The sequence below is a fragment of the Protopterus annectens genome, chromosome 5.part0, assembly GCF_019279795.1.
Source record: "Protopterus annectens isolate FY-2018-M chromosome 5.part0, PAN1.0, whole genome shotgun sequence".
NCBI lineage: Eukaryota > Metazoa > Chordata > Ceratodontiformes > Protopteridae > Protopterus > Protopterus annectens.
Genome location: NC_056735.1, coordinates 300,408,670 through 300,428,557, shown reverse-complemented (window position 1 = coordinate 300,428,557; position 19,888 = coordinate 300,408,670). Strand labels below are relative to the sequence as shown.

Sequence of the window (19,888 nt, the reverse complement as noted above, 5' to 3'; positions counted from 1 at the left end):
AGCCACACCCTCATGGAAAAAATTCACAATGACCCTCCACCCCCACCCCTTCCTCTGCCCACCTTCACTTACCCCTAGGAGGAAAACTCTCCTTTCATGCAAGCACCTGGGCCACAATTACCAATGGCCACTGGGTCCTCAACATAGTGTCCCAGGGATACAAATTTTCTTTCAACACTCTTCCAACTCCAAAAGGCTTCCTAGATCTACCCCCAAACCAGTGGTCAGAGGCACAGAAGCAAGTCCTTTCCCTGCTCTTCATGAGGACAGTAAAGCATGCTCCTGCAGAACAGAAAGGCCAAGGTTTCTACTCCAGACTTTTTCTGGTACCCAGAAAAGAGGGCACCTGGCGCCCCATCCTCGATCTATCCATTCTAAACACCTTCCTGGTGATACCAAAATTCAAAATGCTCACCCTCCAGCAACTGCTACCCATGGTCTCCAAGGATACTTGGCTAGCCACTCTAGACCTAAAAGAGGCCTACCTCCACATACCTATCAGGGAATCATGCAGGAAATATCTATGTTTCAGGGCAGGCTCTCTGCACTTTCAGTTCTCTGCACTTCCATTTGGCTTATATACTGCTCCCAGTGTTTTCACAAAATGTTTGGCTTCGGCCATTGCCTTTTGCAGACAAAGGAATATCCAAATTTACCCATACTTAGATGACTGCCTAATTCAGGCAGGGAGTCAGGAAAAGCTGGTCAAGCACCTGACTATTGTAAAGTCCCTACTGACCTCCCTAGAGTACACAATCAATAAAAAGAAATCCAAACATATACCCATCCAAAGGATTATATTCCTGGGAGCAAGCCTGGGTACAGCATCCCAGATGGCATTTCTTACTCCAGAGAAGCAAACTTACCTGACAGCCTACTTCTCTCAACTAGCCACCAGACCCCAATTATCTGCAAGGAAAATCCTGCAAGCTCTGGGGTTCATGGTGTCTTGCATTCTAATCATTCTATATGCCAGACTGCATATGAGGAAACTTCAATGGTACCTAAAAAGCCCTTGGTGTTAACCCTCTCAAGACCTGGAAACTCTTATACCCATGATACCTTGCCTCAAAAAAGATTTTCTTTGGTGGGCAGCAGCATGATCCCACAGCAAGGGACTACCTTTCTCACCACCCCCCCACCGCCCAGACCCTCACCACAGATGCATCAGACTATGTCTGGGGTGCACACCTGGATGGCAGGTGCATACAGGGCCAATGGAACCCACAGCAAATCCATCTGCACATCAACCATAAAGAGACATTGACAGCTTTCAGGCCACTTCTATCTCCAGGGGCTCTCCTGATCAAAACAGACAACACAACTGTGATGTGGTATATCAACAAGTAGGGAGAGACTCACTCCTACCCTCTATGCAGGCTGGCCATGACCCTTTGGCACACATCCTCTACCATGCAACTCCACCTGTTGGCACAATTCCTCCTAGGTTCTCTAAACTCTCTGGCATACCACTTAAGCAGAAATCTTCTGGACCCCCAAGAGTGGCAGCTAGACAAAATAACCTTCACCCTGATAACTAAAAAATGGGGCACCTCGAAGGTCGACCTCTTTGCCTCCCACACCAACCATCATCTCAGCAAGTTCTGCATCAGGGAGCATTACTGCATGGTTTGGAAAGTGGATGCCCTGTCCTTTGGGTCAATATATTGGTCTATGATTTTCCTTCACTATCTCTCATCCCTGGGGTACTGCTCAAAATAAGGGAGGAAAAACCAAGGACAATTCTTATTGCTCCAGATTGGCCTCACCAGCACTGGTACCCATTGCTTTGCAGCCTGTCCCCACTGCCACAATGGCATCTCACTCAGACCCCAACCCTTCTGACACAGAGAGAAGGAGAATTCATGCATCCCTAACTACAGACCCTCAATTTGGCAGCTTGGCTTCTTCCCTAATACCCGATCAATCTGCCAACCTCAGTAAATAGGTCCTAGATGTTATATGTGAGGTCAGAAGGCCTAGCACTAGAAAGTCTTATGCTGACAAATGGAAATGGTTCTGCACCTGGATTCAGGCTAAGGGAGCCGATACGGCACAGCTCTCAACCCCCCCATCCTGGATTACTTAGCTGACCTGTTACACAGTGGTCTCTTTTTCCTCTATTAAAATTCATGCCTCTGCTATCTCTGCTCATTTCCCCACTGAGAAGCCCCTTTTCTCACACCCTCTGATCAAACAATTCCTAAGATGGGCTAGCGACTTGAGGCCAACCAGAAGAGCACCTACCCCAGGTTGGGACCTTAACTTTGTGTTGGAAAAGCTCACCCTGCCACCCCCCTCCTTTGAACCAGCATCTTCAGCAGAGTTAAAATTTCTCTCCTGGAAGACAGCTTTCCTTCTGGCCATCCCTCCAGCCAGAAGGGTCTCCGAGCTACAAACACACATGACCGTGGAATCCTTCATTGTCTTCCATGCTGACAAGGTTTCCCTCAGAACTAATCCATCCTTCATGCCCAAAATGGTGTCCAGTGTAGCTCTCAACCAATCCATTCATTTGCCCACTTTTTTCCCCTAACCCACAGAAGAAGGTGGAAAGGATCCTGCCCTCTCTAGATGTGCACAGACAGCTCAGATTCTATCTAGGCAGGACTAAATCCTTCAGAAAGTCTGATCAATTGCTGGTTAGCTTTGCTGCAGGGGCAGAGGTCAAAGCCATCTCCAAACAAACAGTTTCCAAATGGATAGCACACTGCATCCATTTCTGCTAGAAGCAACATGGAAAGTCTTCCACTAGGGGGGGTCAGGACTCACTCCACAAGAGCAGCCTTCACTTCTACAGCTTTCCTCAGAGGAGTCCCCACCAGGGACATCCTGGAGGCTGCCACCTGGACATCTGTTCACACTTTCACCAAACATTACCACCTGCCTGTCTTCTCCAAATCCAGGGCAGGGTTTGCCACTGCAGTCTTGCAGGGCATCCTAGCCAGCCCCGAGTCTCCCTGACTGCCTCCACCCTTTTCCTCAGCTTTGGGAATATACCCAAATGTGATGACTGCAACAGTGAAACACGAAGAACATAATACAGTTGTGTACACTTACCATAAATGTAGATGTTTGAGTGTATTCACTGTTGCAGTCCTGGTTTCCCTCCCTCCACCCCCTCTTCTTTCTTTTCTCTACTTACAAGGGACATTTTGGTATTTGCTTTCTACTGGTCAGATTGTTCCACTAGAACCTGGCTCCCATTTGGGAGCTCCTGACAGTTAGGGCAAGAAAAACTGATGTAATGGCATCAGCTGCCTTACTTTATACTACTGACAACCTGACGTCAGTCCTGAAGCGACAGCACCCAACGCAGAAATACTAAGTCTCTAGTATTCAGGCTGGCCTAGGGCTAACCTGGCAGGGATAACCCAAATGTGATGAATGCAACAGTGAATACACTCGAACATCTACATTTGTGGTAAGTGTACACAACTGTACATTCCCAAGTGTGCCTACCCCTGGACAGCAAGATCTGATGGTGGTGTCCCAGTCCATCCAGTATAATGTTATTCTCCACAGTTGAGAAGGGTGCATGTCTCCTGCAGTACATGGTTCCTGAAGGACAACAAGAGGGGAACACATTACAGGACCAGATACATGGGCGTCCACTATGTACAGATCCAGCACACTCATAATGGCCTACACTATCCACTGCTCCCTTACACATCATACCCCACAGTCTGGCAACACACTACATGTGTGGTTATCACCAAGGTAGTAGCAATACTGGGGTATGTTCCTGTGTGCTGTGACATGTTCTGTTGTATGTTCCTACACCCATCACTGCAGTCTACTGTGGTGAGTCCCCTATGGGAAACTGCCACTAATATGTCATGCAGCCACTGTCAGACAAATAGCAGTGTGCTATTACAACAACTATATGGGGACAGTCCAGCAACACCAGTGTGCCACAATGACAGACAGCAATGCAATCCTGCTGTAGCATATGTTCCCTTTGGGCATCGTACCTGTCATCTATACAGATGTTTGCAGACTGTCAAGATATTTGCCCATAGTTCTGACAAATGGTTGACTGATCATTGATGGCTAATATTAGAAAATAAAGACAGACATCTGAGTGTCACAAGTCATACCCTTCAGAACACAGTTATGTTACATTAATATCAGTGTAGTCTATTCATGTTCATACTTTGTATGAGCAATACATAAACACTGTCACTGTGTTTGGGCCTTTGTCCCCCCCATTAATTATGGCTTTGTCCTGAGTTCTTGCTGTAGGAGGTTGACAGGTATGTTAGGCATAGCTCTCAACCAAACAAGGACATATGTCAAAAGAAACAGGAACTTAGAGTACATCAGGGACATTCAAGAACAGTTTTACAATGTTAGAACTAATTATGTGAGACATGGGCAGAATGAGTGGAGGTGAATCACAGTACATCATCTGATGTCACAGGGGTGTACACCCTCCCTTATTGTCACTATGTACTACATGTAATCTACTAGATTTCGTGCAACAGCCGACCATTGTAGGTGGGATTGACAGGGACAGAGCTGAGATGTGATTCACATCAGGGACAGTTGAGAGGCATGCGTGTAGGTATAGGACAGCAGAGTATTAATGACATGTCATCACCATAGTTCTAAGACAGGCTTACTGCTGTAATCCCTATTCACCATACATCCATCCTCCCATCTGCACCCTGTTACATGGAGAAATATATTACGTAACTGATGAAGTGCAGTACTCCTTTGTTGAACTTTGCTTACAGCAATCTTTTGATAATACACTATGTGTGTTTGTGTGTGTGTGTGTGTGTGTGTGTGTGTGTGTGTGTGTGTGTGTGTGTGTGTTACTTCTCATACAGACCTGTTCCCCATAACCAGCTGCTTGAAGTTTTAAGGTACTGCTCATCAGCAGGTAATTGCTTCTGCAGCAGTCTGTGCCTTAGATTTGCTAATTGCAGCCAAAACAGCTATATTACACTATCATTAGCCAATGACATGCTACCACAATGCAATATATAAGGCCTTCATGTAGGTCTTGGCTCTTGTCTGAATTTTTCAGATGAACATTACTGAGATGTGAAGACTACAGCATTGCAGAGGGCAGCTACAAACATCATCCACTGTAGAGATGTATGACAGCTATGCCTCATATGTGTGGTCAGTGTCCCATACCATTGTGGTCATCTGGCAGTGCACTGGTAATCACTGTGGTTGAGGTCAGTAAGGGAAGAGGCATGTGTGTGTCACACTTCATATCCATCAGTCTATGCATGCTACTGCAATAGCTGTTATTCTATCAACTTACTATCTTTGTAGGGGCAAACTGTTAAACATGTCCCCATCTCTGGGCCTTTGCCCCACCCCAGTAAGTATGGCTGTGCCCAGTTCTCTTGTTCTAGGTGGTGGGAGGTATGGTAGGTCTGTTGCAGCTACCTTTACATACAGCCGTGTATACTACAGCTGCAGCCTACAACACATAGGGGGGAGTGTGACCACTTTGGTGGACAGCAAGCTGTGTGTGTAACTGTATCAGCTGTGTCAGACCTGTCATTATGTCAGAGCCAGGGCAAGGGTATTCTATACAGTGCAATCAGAGCATGTGCTTAAGGTATGTCTGTCATGTAACAGTGTGGCTAACAGAGTAGTAGGCGACATACAGTTAGGCTATATGGATATGTGCATTGTGTTTCTGCCTGCAGGCCTTTTATTGCAAAACTGGGTTGCAGTTAATTAAGTAGCAGTAACCTGTGGGGAGTAAGACTGCATGACTCAGCCATTATTTGCTGTCATCACAATAATGTAATTGAAGTGTGACACAACACTGGATTTGAACCCAGAACTGTGTGTGGCAAAATGTAGTGCATCCAAAGCATTTACCAAACTAAGCTATTGAGACACTGCAAAGGCATGTGTATTTGCAAGATATATGTGCACATATATAGGCTGTGAGAAATATTTCTACATCCATGAGTATGATTGTGGCTTTATATGGTTGTATTTCAGCACCAGGGTCCCAGTTGTACATGTACTTTGCCATTGCTGCTTTAGCAGGTGGCTTTCCACAAGTTGCAGATAAAAGGGCACATATACCTGCTATCACAGGCCTCACTTACATCCATTAGTATGTATTCATTAGCACGTATTATTGCAGCAGAGTCCAGGTACACTCTCAGTTTTTACATTAGTTTTTTTTTATTTCAGTTACATGCATAATGACTGTAAGTAGCGAGCAGTATGTTTTGCTCGAAACATCTGTTTAACCTAAAGCCTGTGTATTGTGGTGGGTTAATTGCAGTGTGCTATAGATGAGAGGTCCCCAGGTTCAACAATTGGTAGAGGTGTTTATTTTCTACATGTGAGTAACACTGTAATAGACACATATAGACATTAAAGCTCATTTAAGCTCATTTAAGCTGAGCTAACTGCCCAAATCCATACAAACCTGAGCTAAAAAAATATAAAGAAAAGAAAAATGGGTGATAGGAAAGTGATGAAATGGGGGCAAGCAGAGGGAAAAATAATGTGAAAGGCAGGTAGAGATGTGCAAGACTGGTGTAAGAAAGAGCCATAGGTGTCCAGTTCTTGTACAGTAACAGCTGTGCATTTTGACAAGTTTTGTAGATGAATTTGGACTCTCAAATCCCACAGAGAGAGGGATGAGGACAACATAAATGTGTTGTCAAGCCAATTGGACCAAATTAGTTGTGTCCAGTGGACACATATGTGAAATGGAGAGCTATGAATGGGGTGATATTTTTTTTCTGGGACACGTGCCCATTTTTTTTAAAGGAGAGAGTGAAATGTTGGGGAAGGGGCATAGGTACATGTGGGCAGGTAAGTTGGGTAGGAGAGGATGCAATAGGAAACAGACAAGACAGGCAAGACAGCAGACAGGTGCATTATGTGACATGTGGGGGTAAACACTTTGGATGAGGAGGATGTTGTAGAATTGGAGTCACATGTTCCTCCAGACAGTGGCTGTGTGATTGATATCCCCACCCTTGGGCAGTCAACACTGCTCCTTTACTGGCCTGTAGGGGGCTGTGCTGGAGGCTGGGTGCCAGGGCCAGCCTGCTCCACCAGGTTGACCAGTGTGCCCTCAATCTGGTGCAGGTGATGTTCATACTTCCGATGAATGATCTGTGCACCATGACCACCAATTCCTGTTGGGTGACTGCAGCCCCTCTGCCACTGCTTCCAGGGGAGGCCAGGCCCCATCCCCTGAGGCAGTTCCTTCCAACGTTACAGGTGGTGCAGGACAGTGGAGGTGGTACCACCAGCCTGTGTCCCAGATGTGCTAGGGCCTGATGCCACAGCCAGTTGAGGCAAGATAAGAGGATCAGCTGGAACCAGCCTACCCTGATGTGCTATGGTGATGGCGGTATAGCAATAGGTATAAGTTAGTTATGAACAAGACATAGTAATAACAGCATGCCAGAACATTGGAAATAACCCCATTACATTTCAATGCATATTATGTCAAACACAACAATAAATAACAGAACAGTGAGTATATTAACAGCATGCCAGTAACTGTCGTGGCATAAGGCCAACAGAATAGGTAATTCAACAAGATATGTTAATATGCAAGCATTATAATGCATAACATAACAATAATAATATACATGCACCAAAATACAGTTAATTTAACAGCATATGTTAATAGTAAACCATAACCAATGGAAAACAATAATAAATAAATGAAAATAAGGGGTGGAGAGAGAGAGAGAAAAACAGTCCATTAGTACCATTAGATGCTATTTACTTGACAACAGTACTACTATCTACTCTATGGATCTGTCCTTTCTTTATGAGCACAAGTCCCCTATAGCTGCTGTAACATGTACATACCTCTGAAGCTATTTGCATGGGACAGCATGGGTGAAGTAGAAACAACTACAGGTACACAATTACAGAGAACACTTGCATATCAGGTGGACCTATATGGCTACCAATGTGTACTGTGGGCTGATGTAGTGATACTTTGCAATTTAGGTCAGCCATTCTGATGGTAATTTTGTGATAGCTTATGCACTACTAATTACATTATGTGACAGCATGGCACTTGAGACACATGTATGTGTACAGTACAGAAACTAAACAACTATCATGCCTTGCTTGGCAGGTATGGGGACAGAACACAAAAGCAGTGACTGCAGAGGACATATGCATGGAGTGTATAAATTGGCTACAGCAACTTTGAACAGATACTCCAGGCATACAGCCATACCAAGATTACACATTTTATTTATTTAATTTTATTATTATTATATGTATTTCCTTTATGTTATGCTATGCTTTCACATTCTTGCTAATGATGTTAACAGTCTGTGAAATCTAAACACATAATTATTTACTCATAATATGGGCTACCTCATCCATTTACCTGTAGTTCCTGTGGAGAGAAAATCTGAAAACATTGCCTGACTGATACTGTAATATTTAGTGCTAGCTAGCACTGGATTTGAACCCTGGTCTGTGTGTGGCAAAATGTAGCACAGACGGAGCATTTAACAAACTGAGCTACTGGGTCATTGCTGACTTCTTATTGACTGATATTTGCCTAGAGCTCACCTGGAACCAATATATGACCTGGTAGTAGTACTACAGTTTTATACTAGACTGCAGTCAGAGTAGAACACACATGCATGACACACAAGCATGACAGAGATAGTAGGTAATCTATACATTAGTATATAGAATGCAGGTGTACACAATATATTGCTTACCTGTGGTGTGTGGATGATAGAGCATTATGTGAACAACATTGGCCTAGAAACAGCCTTGAAAGGTACTGTATGTGTTAAATAAGACATATGACAGCCATTAAATTTGCATTCTACATCTATTAACGGAACATGCTGGAGGGATAGATTACTGTCTCAGATACTTCCCATTCTCTGGAATAAACTACCCATCTATATCAAACAAAGCTTCTCATTAGTACTCTTCAAGAAAAATCTTGATGATTGGATGGGAGATAGGAAATTCACCCCGGGGATCACTTCTGTGGCTCTGCTCGACAGGGGCACAGGAAAATAATTTAATTGGGTGGTGAAAGCCAGGGTACCTTTTTGGCTAGGCTTATATAGGCCCTAGGGCCAATAGCCTAGTACCTACCTATGAACATATGAACCTATTACACTGTTATACTTGACTGTAGCACCTTTCCTTACAGCCTGAATGCATACAGTTGTACTGCAATGGTTACAATACAATCCTGATGTACAGAATTTACCTTGGTGTTATTGGTAATTGTTCATGTGTTATTGCAGAACAGTTAGCATTATTCATTTCTTAAAATGCAGCTCTAATTACACACTTATTTCACTACAGACTTTATTGTATTTACTTTAATGCAGTGTCTGGTATTGTTTTGAGTTTTTATCGAACAACAGTTGTTATTATTCACGTTTTGCAATACAGCTCTACTTCCACAGTTATTGCACTACAGGTGTTATCGTATATACTTTAATTTTAGGTAATGGCATTGTTTCATATTTTATTGCACTACAGTTGGCATTATTCATGCATTGCACGACAACTCTAAATCCACATTTTTTGCAATGTAACCTTTACTGTACATATTTTATTGCAGTTAATGCTTTACTCTTTCTTGCATATTTCATTACAGATAGCATAATACATCCATACTCACCACAGTCATGGTGCAACCTGGCCAAGCGGCTGGCATGCACCTCGAGGTTGCGACTCTCTCTTCTTCAGCTGTTGGGAGAGAAGCACACCATTATGCATACCAGTTTAGCAGACATTCATATTAGATATCAGTGGTACAGAGGTAAAAATACTTACATACATGTGGGACATCCCTGACCCAAAATTCTTGGACCCAGGTGTCCAAGAGATTCCCCCTTATTTCTCTTCAGGTCATCATGGTGGTGACAACATTGCTCATCTGTGTGGAATACCAGTTGCACTGGTGAGCTCCCTCATCAGCCGGTCCCAGGCCTCAGTATTGCACTCTGAGCCCTGGTAACCTCCCTGGAGAAGCTGATCTTCATGTTTTTTGCAAGGAGTCTGACCATGACCCTGGATTCCAGGATGCCCCAATGCTGTGCATGAAAGCGCGAACCCTCACCAATGCACAAACCAGCACAGCACAGCTGAGCAGTGCGAAAACCCGAAGACCTATATTCTTAGCGGTGCGCAAACCAGCCAAGCAGAGCCAAGCAGTACATAAACATTTTCAGACATTATTGTGCTTAAGCGGTGTTTAGCAGGGCTTAGCAGGTCTTAGCAGAACTCAGCAGAGTGCAGCTGGCCAGAATATTAAAATAATGGCCATAATTTGTAAATAAAGGCTTATTTTCCCTTTCATGTATTCAAACCCTGCACCTACTGCTCATGAGGCTGTACCTCTACCCATGTAGCTACAAGGATATGTGGAATTCTGCTATACCTTTATATATACCTGTGAGCTACCTATAGGCACTGCTGAGTGCCTTGCCACACAAACCCGCTCAGCTATGCTGAAATATGACCTTTAAATAAATAATTATTTGCAACCGTTTTCTATTTTTGGATGTATGGCAGGTGTCTCGGGGCCACTTAGGATTGCTACACTCTGCGCCGCACTGCGCAAACATCCTTTTAAAAAAATAGAAGAAAAAAAATCTTAAAACAATAAAATAAATATTTGCATGATATACTTGGAAAGTGCAGGGAGTGTCTTACTCATCTGTGGACACAGTTCACACTAGACTCCCTACACTGATTCCATAACTGTGTTCCATGGCTCTCCCTCGGCAATGCCCCATGACTGATATGCATGGCGCGCTGTCGTGGGGGAACCATGTACACAAACACAGTAACATTCCAAGTAGGCTCTACACTGTGCCTACATGGATTTTATTAAATCCTGATAGTTATGTTGAGAGACCCCTTGAGTCACTCATCAGTCATAGCAGCAATGATGCTGTCTTTTTCCATCACTGCTTTATCAAACAGTTTAATAACTACAGCCTTCAGCAAGTGAAATTTATCTTTGATCTGTCCACTCTCAGAACATGTTTCCTGTAAAACAGAAAATGCCATTATTGTACTACTGCCAAAAACAATGCCAGACAAATCAACTAAAAATATAGGCCCAACTCCCTTTTCCCTTGTCTTGAAAGACTTCTAGAAAGAGCAATGTATAGTCAAAGCCTTGATAACCCTCTGTAGCAAAGCACTGCATGTGTGTGTGTGTGTGTGTGTGTGCACGTGCATGTGTGTGTGTGTGTGTGTGTGTGTGTGTGTGTGTGTGTGTGTGTGTGTGTGTGTGTGTGTGTGTGTATGTGTCTGTGTGTGTGTGTTTGTGTGTGTTTGTGTGTGTGTGTGCGTGTGTGTGTGAGTGTGTGTGAACGTGCATGTGTATGTGTGTGCATGTGTGTGTGTGTGTGTGTGTGTGTGTGTGAGTATATGTGTGTGTGTGTGTGTGTGTGTGTGTGTGTGTGTGTGTGTGTGTGTGTGTGTGTGTGTGTGTGTGTGTGTGTGTGTGCATGTGTGTGTGCATTTATATCCATCCATTTATTAACAACCCCTTTTTGCCATTTTTGCATTTGGTCTTGGGGTGTAATTTCAGCAGGGACAGTCATGTTATACATACGGATATATATATATATATATATATATATATATATATATATATATATATATATATATATATATATATATATCTTCACATGCACAGCATTTCCTACTACTGTCAGAAAGTTTTGCTGATATTAGATGTCATTATTTTGTCATCTTGCATGGTTGCAGATTATAGGCTTTGTATCACTAAAGCAGCTTTAGTAGATAGAATGTAATAAATACAAGAAGGACATCTAGTGGCCTTTTTAGGAGTAAGAACATCTTTAAAGGTATGTTTTTTTAATGTTATTATAGACCTTTGTTCTGAGCTCTGGTGAAGTTTAATCCTTGGATTTCCTCACTGGCACACTTGAACAATTTAGCCTCTGAGCTACATATTTTATAATCCAAGACTGCTACACCTTAAAACAGCTGCAAGTAGTAAAATATAGCAATGGAGTTTTCCCCTTATTTACTTTCAAAGACTACAAAGCACTTAAATTGACGTGGAGCTTCATGGGATAATGCTTTACATATGTGCATTATTATAGTTTGTTATCCTATACAGTAATGCAGGCTAATGCATATGCATACATTTGCAAGTTTGCCTGTTTTGTGAGTTCAGTGAAATGCTAATGTCTATGAATGAAAATGCTTTGGGAGACTTGCTATTTTGAATGTAAATAAAGCAGATGATTTGTTATTATTGTTTTTCAGGATATTACTTACAAAGCCTCTTCATTTAGAGGAAATGCATACAAAATAAATAAATGAATAAACAGATAAGCAATAAACATGCAAGCCTAATAGAGCACCCTGCTGTAAATTAATTCAGACATTGCTGTAAGTCAGTGTGATGCTCATGTTACAGAACTGAAGATAGTTTTGAGTGCCAAACAAAGACAGTAAGTGGCACATGGAGTTATATCTATAAAACAAGATGTCTGAAGAAGTAAAGGAAGATAGATCATATTTGCATTTGTACTATGAGAGAGATCATATTTGCATTTGTACCGTGGGAGACATATTACACATATGAGAATACTCAGAGAGCAAGGAGGTAGCATTATGTATGTACATAAAATAGCAGGTTACAATAATGGGGGAGCATATAAGCAGCAAGGCATAAAAATATCTGGCTTGCTTAATAAGTAAATGGTTTTGTAAATATATCAGAAAGAAGTTTACACCCCCGCTTTTCCTCCTTCTGTGAGTTTGGGTCATCTCAAGGTTGGCATACATATATATATATATATATATATATATATATACATATTGGACGGCACAGTGGCACAGTGTATAGTCTTGTCACCTCACAGCAAGAGGTTCTCTTGTTCGATTCTTGGCTGGGTTGCCTTCTGTGCACAGTCTGCATGTCTTCACTGTGTTTGTGTGGATTTCCTATGGGTACTTTGGTTTTTGCCCACATTCCAAAGCCATGCAGTAGGTGGACTGGACACTCAAAATTGGCCATAGGTGTCAATGTGTGTGTGAGTGACTATGTGGTATGGAAGAACAGCCATGGTAGGGCTAGCCACCTTGTGGTGTGAAACTATACATGATTGTCACTGTTGAAGTGACACTCCAACCCCATATGTAAAAATGAAAAAAAAAGGGATTGTGAATGTATGTATATATATATATATATATATATATATATATATATATATGACCCGCGGTGGTGGTGCTGCGGTAGCATTGTCGCCTCACAGTAAGACGCTGTCCGGTTCGATTCTCAGCTAGAGCGTCTTCTGCGTGAAGACATGCGCGAATGGGTGTACCTTTGTTGAAGGTTGTGCATCAGGGCTGGTAATTCAGCATGTAAAATTCAACTACCAATCATTAGCAGACCGGAGTTCTACTGTGGCGACCCCTAACCGGGAAAAACAGAAAGACACAACAACACAATATATATATATATATATATATATATATATATATATATATATATATATATATATATATATATTGGTCTACTTTCTTTGATCAAAATACCATTATTTCAAACAAAGAAAGTACAGCCTTACTTTCATGAAAGTGCATGTCAATGAAAGTGCACTTTCGTAAATTCCAGTTCAGCGAACCGGCAATCTAAATAAAACAGATCGCTACAGTGAGGATAAGGGAATATACCTGTTTTCCCACTGTAATGCAGTCTTGAAGTTAGTATATTTAATGTAGCGGGGGTGTGGGAGTGCAGGGGAGCTCGCCCCCCTGCAAAACAGAGTTTCAATTGTTAATTTTTACTTTAATTAGGTGTTCGCTGAGCCAGAATTTGCAAAAGTGAACTTTCGTTGAAGTGCACTTTCACGAAAGTAAGGTTGTACTTTCTTTGTTCGAAATAATGGTATGTCTATCAAAGAAAGTAGACCCATATATATATATATATATATATATATATATATATATGTGTGTGTGTGTGTGTGTGTGTGTGTGTGTGTGTATATATTACATTCACTCTGTTAACTTGGTCAAGAGCATGAAGTGTGTGGAAACTGAGTCAAGTGAACTTTTAGTCGTGTGGGCTTTTATTCAAATGTTATTGATATTAAAATGAGGAAGTTAATTTGAAGAAGGTAGGTGCTTTGGATGCTAAAGCTGAAAGTTTTCAATATATTGAAAGTGTCTGCATTAAGGGTTGGGAGAATGTGGAAGTATTTGTAGGTTAAGGCCTGGGGAAGGAGAGAGATTTAGTGCTATGTGTATGTATGCTGTTGTTTCTGGTATTTGAGTAGAATGTAAGTGTGTTTGAGATGTTATTGCTGCATTTTGACATTAGAAGGTGGTGGGAGTGGGTGTGTGAGTGTTTGTGAGTTAGGGCTAGAGTAAGAGCTTGGGAAGGGGATCGGTTTTGTATTGTTCATGTGCTCATCTGGATGATATGTGTTAAGTGTCATACATAGTGCTAGTGTTATAGAAGGATTTTTTCTATGGAAAGTTATAGTGTTGGGTGAAGGGCAGGGGCAAGGTTATGACTGGCATGCATTAGTAAGGTGGTACAGGGCAGTGAAGCCCCCCCTGCCCATCCTCACTAATGCATGCTAACCCGAACTCTAAGCTAATCTTTCTCCTTCCTCTAACACCAGTACATTGCATGCCACACTGGTTAATTCACAGCACACATGCATGCAAGGCATAGGACTGTAACAACAGCAAGTTCCCCTACCTTTCTTGTACAGCAGTGGTGGCTCACAGGCTCATTCTCCTGTCCGCCTCCCAGCCCTGACTTTTATGCCGTCCACATCACTAGCTTTCCAAGGGATGGTGAACTGCCCAATGAGGTTAATGCAGGTATGTGGAGATGTGATATGGAGGAAGAGCAAGGGTCATAGAGCATCATGCTGTTGGGGGAAGTAAGTGCCCAACCCATTAATGAAACATATTGTAGTAATACAGTTCAGTTTGTGCACACATTTAGCAATATGCCATCAAGTAATATTTCTTGAAAAGAGAACAGGAAATGATTATGTACAAAGTGAAGACCAGTTCAAATGAAAGAAGTGACATTCAGAGTTCAAGAAATGATGAATGATGAATTTTGAACATATGACTGGCAAACAAGACAATGGGACAAACAGCTTAAACAATCCAGGAGTCATAATTAAATATTGCACTGAAAATCGTAGGATTAATAATGCTTTACCATCTAATTCATCATCGATCATTAGGTCTGCTGTTTATATTTTATTTACAGACTTTAACGTCTTGATTTTTTTACACTTTTAGCTCTGGATTGAATATAGCGCAGAACAAAAATCAGTCTATGCCTTGCTCCTCCATATCTTGTATTCCTTTTTTTTTTCATTGTTCATTTTGAAATGAGTTTAACATTGATGTATTTTCCATATTTTCAGGCCAACATCAATATTCCTATGGGTGCTTTCCTTCCTGGTGCTGGACATCCCACAAAAAGGAAAGATTTTACATCAGGAGAAGAGGTAGGGATTTCAATCTTTATGTGATCCACCTCTCCAAAGTCAAAGGTCAAAGTTTAACCCACTTAGGCAATTTTCTGATGCTTAACCATCACTCTTTTCATTAATACTTTTTTAAGAATTATTGAGAATCTCTCTCAGTGGTTTTAAGACAGAGAAAGTGGAGGCAACTAATAAATAAAATACTAACATATTTCATAATAAGTCTTCAGAAATCATTAGGACTGGAAATTGAAACAGTCACGTAAAGCAGATTATACCAGTTCTAACTGTATGTCTTTGTACAGAATACAGATCTGTAAAATGGCTTTGTTGTTCAGCTTAATGCGTCCTGTTAACTAATAAGTCCTATGCCTGTTCATATCAAATTATTATACAGAAGTTAAAACATGAGTCTGCTAACAGTTACAGATACTGGATTTCCATCTATGATGTCATTCACCTGATTTCAGGTATAACCTAGGCGGGTAAATGACTGTTTGGGGATATGCAAGTCTGAATGCTCTAGAGTATCTCTTTTTGGTGGGTGGGTGTTGGAGGCAGTAACACCTTTTTTGATTTGACTTAGATGGTGGGAACACTACCTACACCCATGGGCAAAGAATTTACAGGAAGACATGAAAAGTTACTTGATCATCTCTGTCAATGTGCTTTCTGAATGTAAGAAAAGGAGACATGGAAAATGCACCATTGCCTGCTTGACTTTAGGCAGATCTCATTGTTTCCCTCTGGGTTCCTTGAAATTCTTCTTGGCTCCTGAATACTTCTTGAGGCAGGCAGAGGCTATTATGAGTATCCCAACAGCTATAAGCTTTAGCCCTGAAAGGAGAAATTCTGACCTGGGGGGGGGGGGGTTTACAGGGGAAAACCCAACTGGATACTAATTAATTTGAATATGACAATGATTATAGTGATGAGATATATGCATGTCCTGACATTTCAAATGGTTGCCATGCAAATATATCTGTCTATATCTATATCTGGGTCTACTTTAGTAGATTGACATTTAACTTACCTGACTCTCACATTGCCGAGACAAAAGGACTGACAAACCCAGAAGACGGACATCCAGAACACGACTTTCCACTCGAGGTAAGTAACCGCTTGGCCATCCCATTCAACTTTGCCCCTTACCCCTGTAGTAGTGCGATCTCAGAGTTGTTATATTTAGTTAGGGGGTGGGGGTTTTTGGTGAGTTTAGTTTTGTTCAGTTTATTTATTTTTTTTGGGATGGCCAAGTGGTTACTTACCTTGAGTGGTAAGTTGGGGTTCTGTATGTCAGTCTTCTGGGTTTGTCGGTCCTTTCGTCTTGGTGATGTGAGAGTCAAGTGAGATGTTGGTGCAGTGAAGCAGATTCCGATATCTAGGTTCATAGGTTCATAGATTAGTACTAGGCTAACTGCCCTTGTGTGCCATTTTAAGCCTAGCTAATTACCTTATGCAAGAATCAAATCCTGCACCTTGTGCCTCTAAGGTGAACACCTTAACCATTATGCCAACCTCCCACCCCAAATTATTGCTTCATTGGTAATTGTACTGGAAATCCTATGCAATTTACCACTAAGCCATTTGAGCTGTTAAGTTAATGCTCACTTTCCCTTCCATGTATTCAAACCCAGGACCTACTGCACATAAAGCTGTAACTCTACCCATTTAGCTATGTCTCTCTCTATATATAGATATATCTGGTAGAGCTGTATACTGAAAGGCATAATGATGAGGTAAGACATTTGCACTGGGGATTGTGCAAACTTTAAAATATTGAAGTAGCTGAAAAACACTGGAAACACAAGCCACAAAGCATTATAGATATAGCAGTCCATGAAAAGAAGACAAAAGTAGCACTGATCATCAAAATTGCTAAACCCAGTGACTACAGTGTCTTACATACAGAAAGACACACAGTCATAAAATGCCAGGATTTGCAGGCAGAAACAAGGGCAATGTGGAAGGAGGATACCCAGACAACTCCTGAGCACCTCATAGACCCTCTTCATATACAATCTGGACAATTGGATGAGTAACCACAAAATCACCGAGGGGTTCCACCTATGTTGCTCTTGGACAGGGATGATAGGTGCTGATTGTGAAATAAGGGTAAAACTTGGCTAGGCTTGTAAGGGCCCTAGGGTCATTAGCTTGGTAACCTCCTATGATCCTATGATCCAAATGTAGTAGGAGCAACGGGTCTTATAAAAACAAATTTACGATTGTACTTAGATATTTTACTGATACGTGTAAGAATTGCAGAAGGAGTCATTACTGGGCACATTGCGGGTGCTGCAAAGAGAATGTCTGGCTAATGTTAAAGATTGAAACAATACTCATTTCCTGAACTTGAATCATACTTTGACTTATGAATGGGGTCCATTCATGTCATGGTATTAGAAACCCAAAAGACTTGGAGAAATAAAGCTATCCATACACACACACACACATACACACACACACACACACACACACACACACACACACACACACACACACACACACACACACACACACACGTAAATATATATATATATATATATATATATATATATATATATATATATATATATATATATATATATATATATATCACTTCACCTAAAACTCATTTCACCTAAACTCATTTCACCGAAACCGAATCACCTAAAGTTCATTTCACCTAAAACTCATTTCACCTAAAACTCATTTCACTGACAAGTAGTGCAATAAGGCAAGTCAAAGGTGTATGTCCTTTTCCCCACTGTAGTGTGATCCCGGTGTTAGTATATATATTACGGAGGGGTGTGGGGGGTGCAGCCCCCCACATTGGGGGTGTGTGGAGGGTGTAGCCCCCCCCCACTTATTTTGGTTTTATGTTGTCTGGTTTTGTTTTACATTATTTGGTAAAAGATTTTGGTTTTATGTTGTCTGGTTTTGTTTTACATTATTTGGTAAAAGACAACTAGGTGAGGGGCTACACCCCCCACATGCCCCCCACACCCCCCTTAATATATACACTAACACCAGGATCGCACTACAGTGGGGAAAAGGATATATACCTTTCAATTGGGTTAGAGTACTACTTGTCAGTGAAATTAGCTTTAAATGAAATGAGTTTTAGGTGAAGTGATACATACCCATATAAATATATATATATATATATATATATATATATATATATATATATATATATGGATCCACTAGACAATCTCAAAGTACTGAAATGTCGACTTTCAGTACTTCGAGACTGAATAGTCAAAAGTGCAGTTACGCAAAACTGCACTATGTCGAATGCGGAAATGTTGAATCCACTATCATGGTGTCGCGTTTGTGATATGCGTTGCGGTTTCTGGAGTTTCAGGTAAGTGGTGTTTGTATAAGGGTATTGGTTAGGGATTTTAGTGTGTGTGAGTGAGTATAGTGGTGTTTTTTGTGTGTTTGTATGTTTAGTGTGACCTTGAAGTTAGAATATATAAGTAGGGGTGGTGGGGGTGCAGCTCCCCACACTGGGGGTGCAGGGGGGCTTGCCCCCCTGGTTATAGATAGGGTAGGTGTGTTTGTGTGTTATGTTGTGTTTGTGTGTGTTGTTTTGTTTGTTTTAGTGTAGTTAGGTTGGTGTATGTGTGTGTGTATTTCACAATTTCAGTATTTCGAGATTGTCTAGAGACAAACACACACACACATGATTATATCAGCAAAACTACTGAATCCAGTCCATTCTGTAAGACAAAACGCAGAATACTAAATCCTGAACACACTATTATGTTGTACTCCAGCAGTGGAATAGTAAAGACCACGACATCTTACTAAATCCTCTGTTATACTCCAATATACAAACCTCCTATAAAAATCGATAAAATCCTTTTTTGCCATAGGTAAGCCCCCCTGTACCCCATGCCTCACCACCAAAACTTATATATTCTAAATCTATAGTTGTACAAATGTGAAAAAGAGACAAATGTCACAAACGAAAAGCATATCTTTTTATTTGTGGATATTTTGGACTATATTTGATATTGTGGACTATATTTTTGGAATATCATTCCAAAGACATGCATCTGGAACATTTCTCCCCGGGCCTCCGCTGAAAACAGGCTCTGTGGAACCTAGTCCGACATTCCCGGTCAACAAAAAAAATGTTAAATGTTAAATGTATGTTAAATATCTGCAGGCACACTGAGAAGCTGCAGCAGCAGTGTCTTGCTAACAAAAACAAGTCATACTTTACTCCTTTTCTTCTTTCTACTAATATCTCAGCCTTTTAAACAAAACCCCTCCTACCATATATAGCTCAACTTGCACTTAAGACAGAATTCAATGCTCATGCATTGTACTACACATGCATTTATCATCTTTTTGTATTTGGTTTGTATTTGGTAATTTCTCTTTCTATGTAACCCAATCAATGTAATGAACAGTCACATAATTTATCA

At 41.3% G+C, this 19,888-nt stretch overlaps 1 protein-coding gene across 4 annotated transcripts in view; it reads left to right on the top strand.

The window, feature by feature from the left end:
• Positions 1–19,888, top strand: part of SMPX (small muscle protein X-linked) — a 728,027-nt gene that overhangs the window by 348,590 nt on the left and 359,549 nt on the right. For 3 of the 4 annotated variants that reach the window (XM_044072282.1, XM_044072283.1, XM_044072285.1), the window contains one exon: positions 15,405–15,488. The exons of the other annotated variant lie outside the window; for it this stretch is intronic. In XM_044072282.1, coding sequence (XP_043928217.1) covers positions 15,405–15,488 — 84 coding nt within the window. The remainder of the gene's footprint in view (positions 1–15,404; positions 15,489–19,888) is intronic. 4 annotated transcript variants of the gene reach the window in all.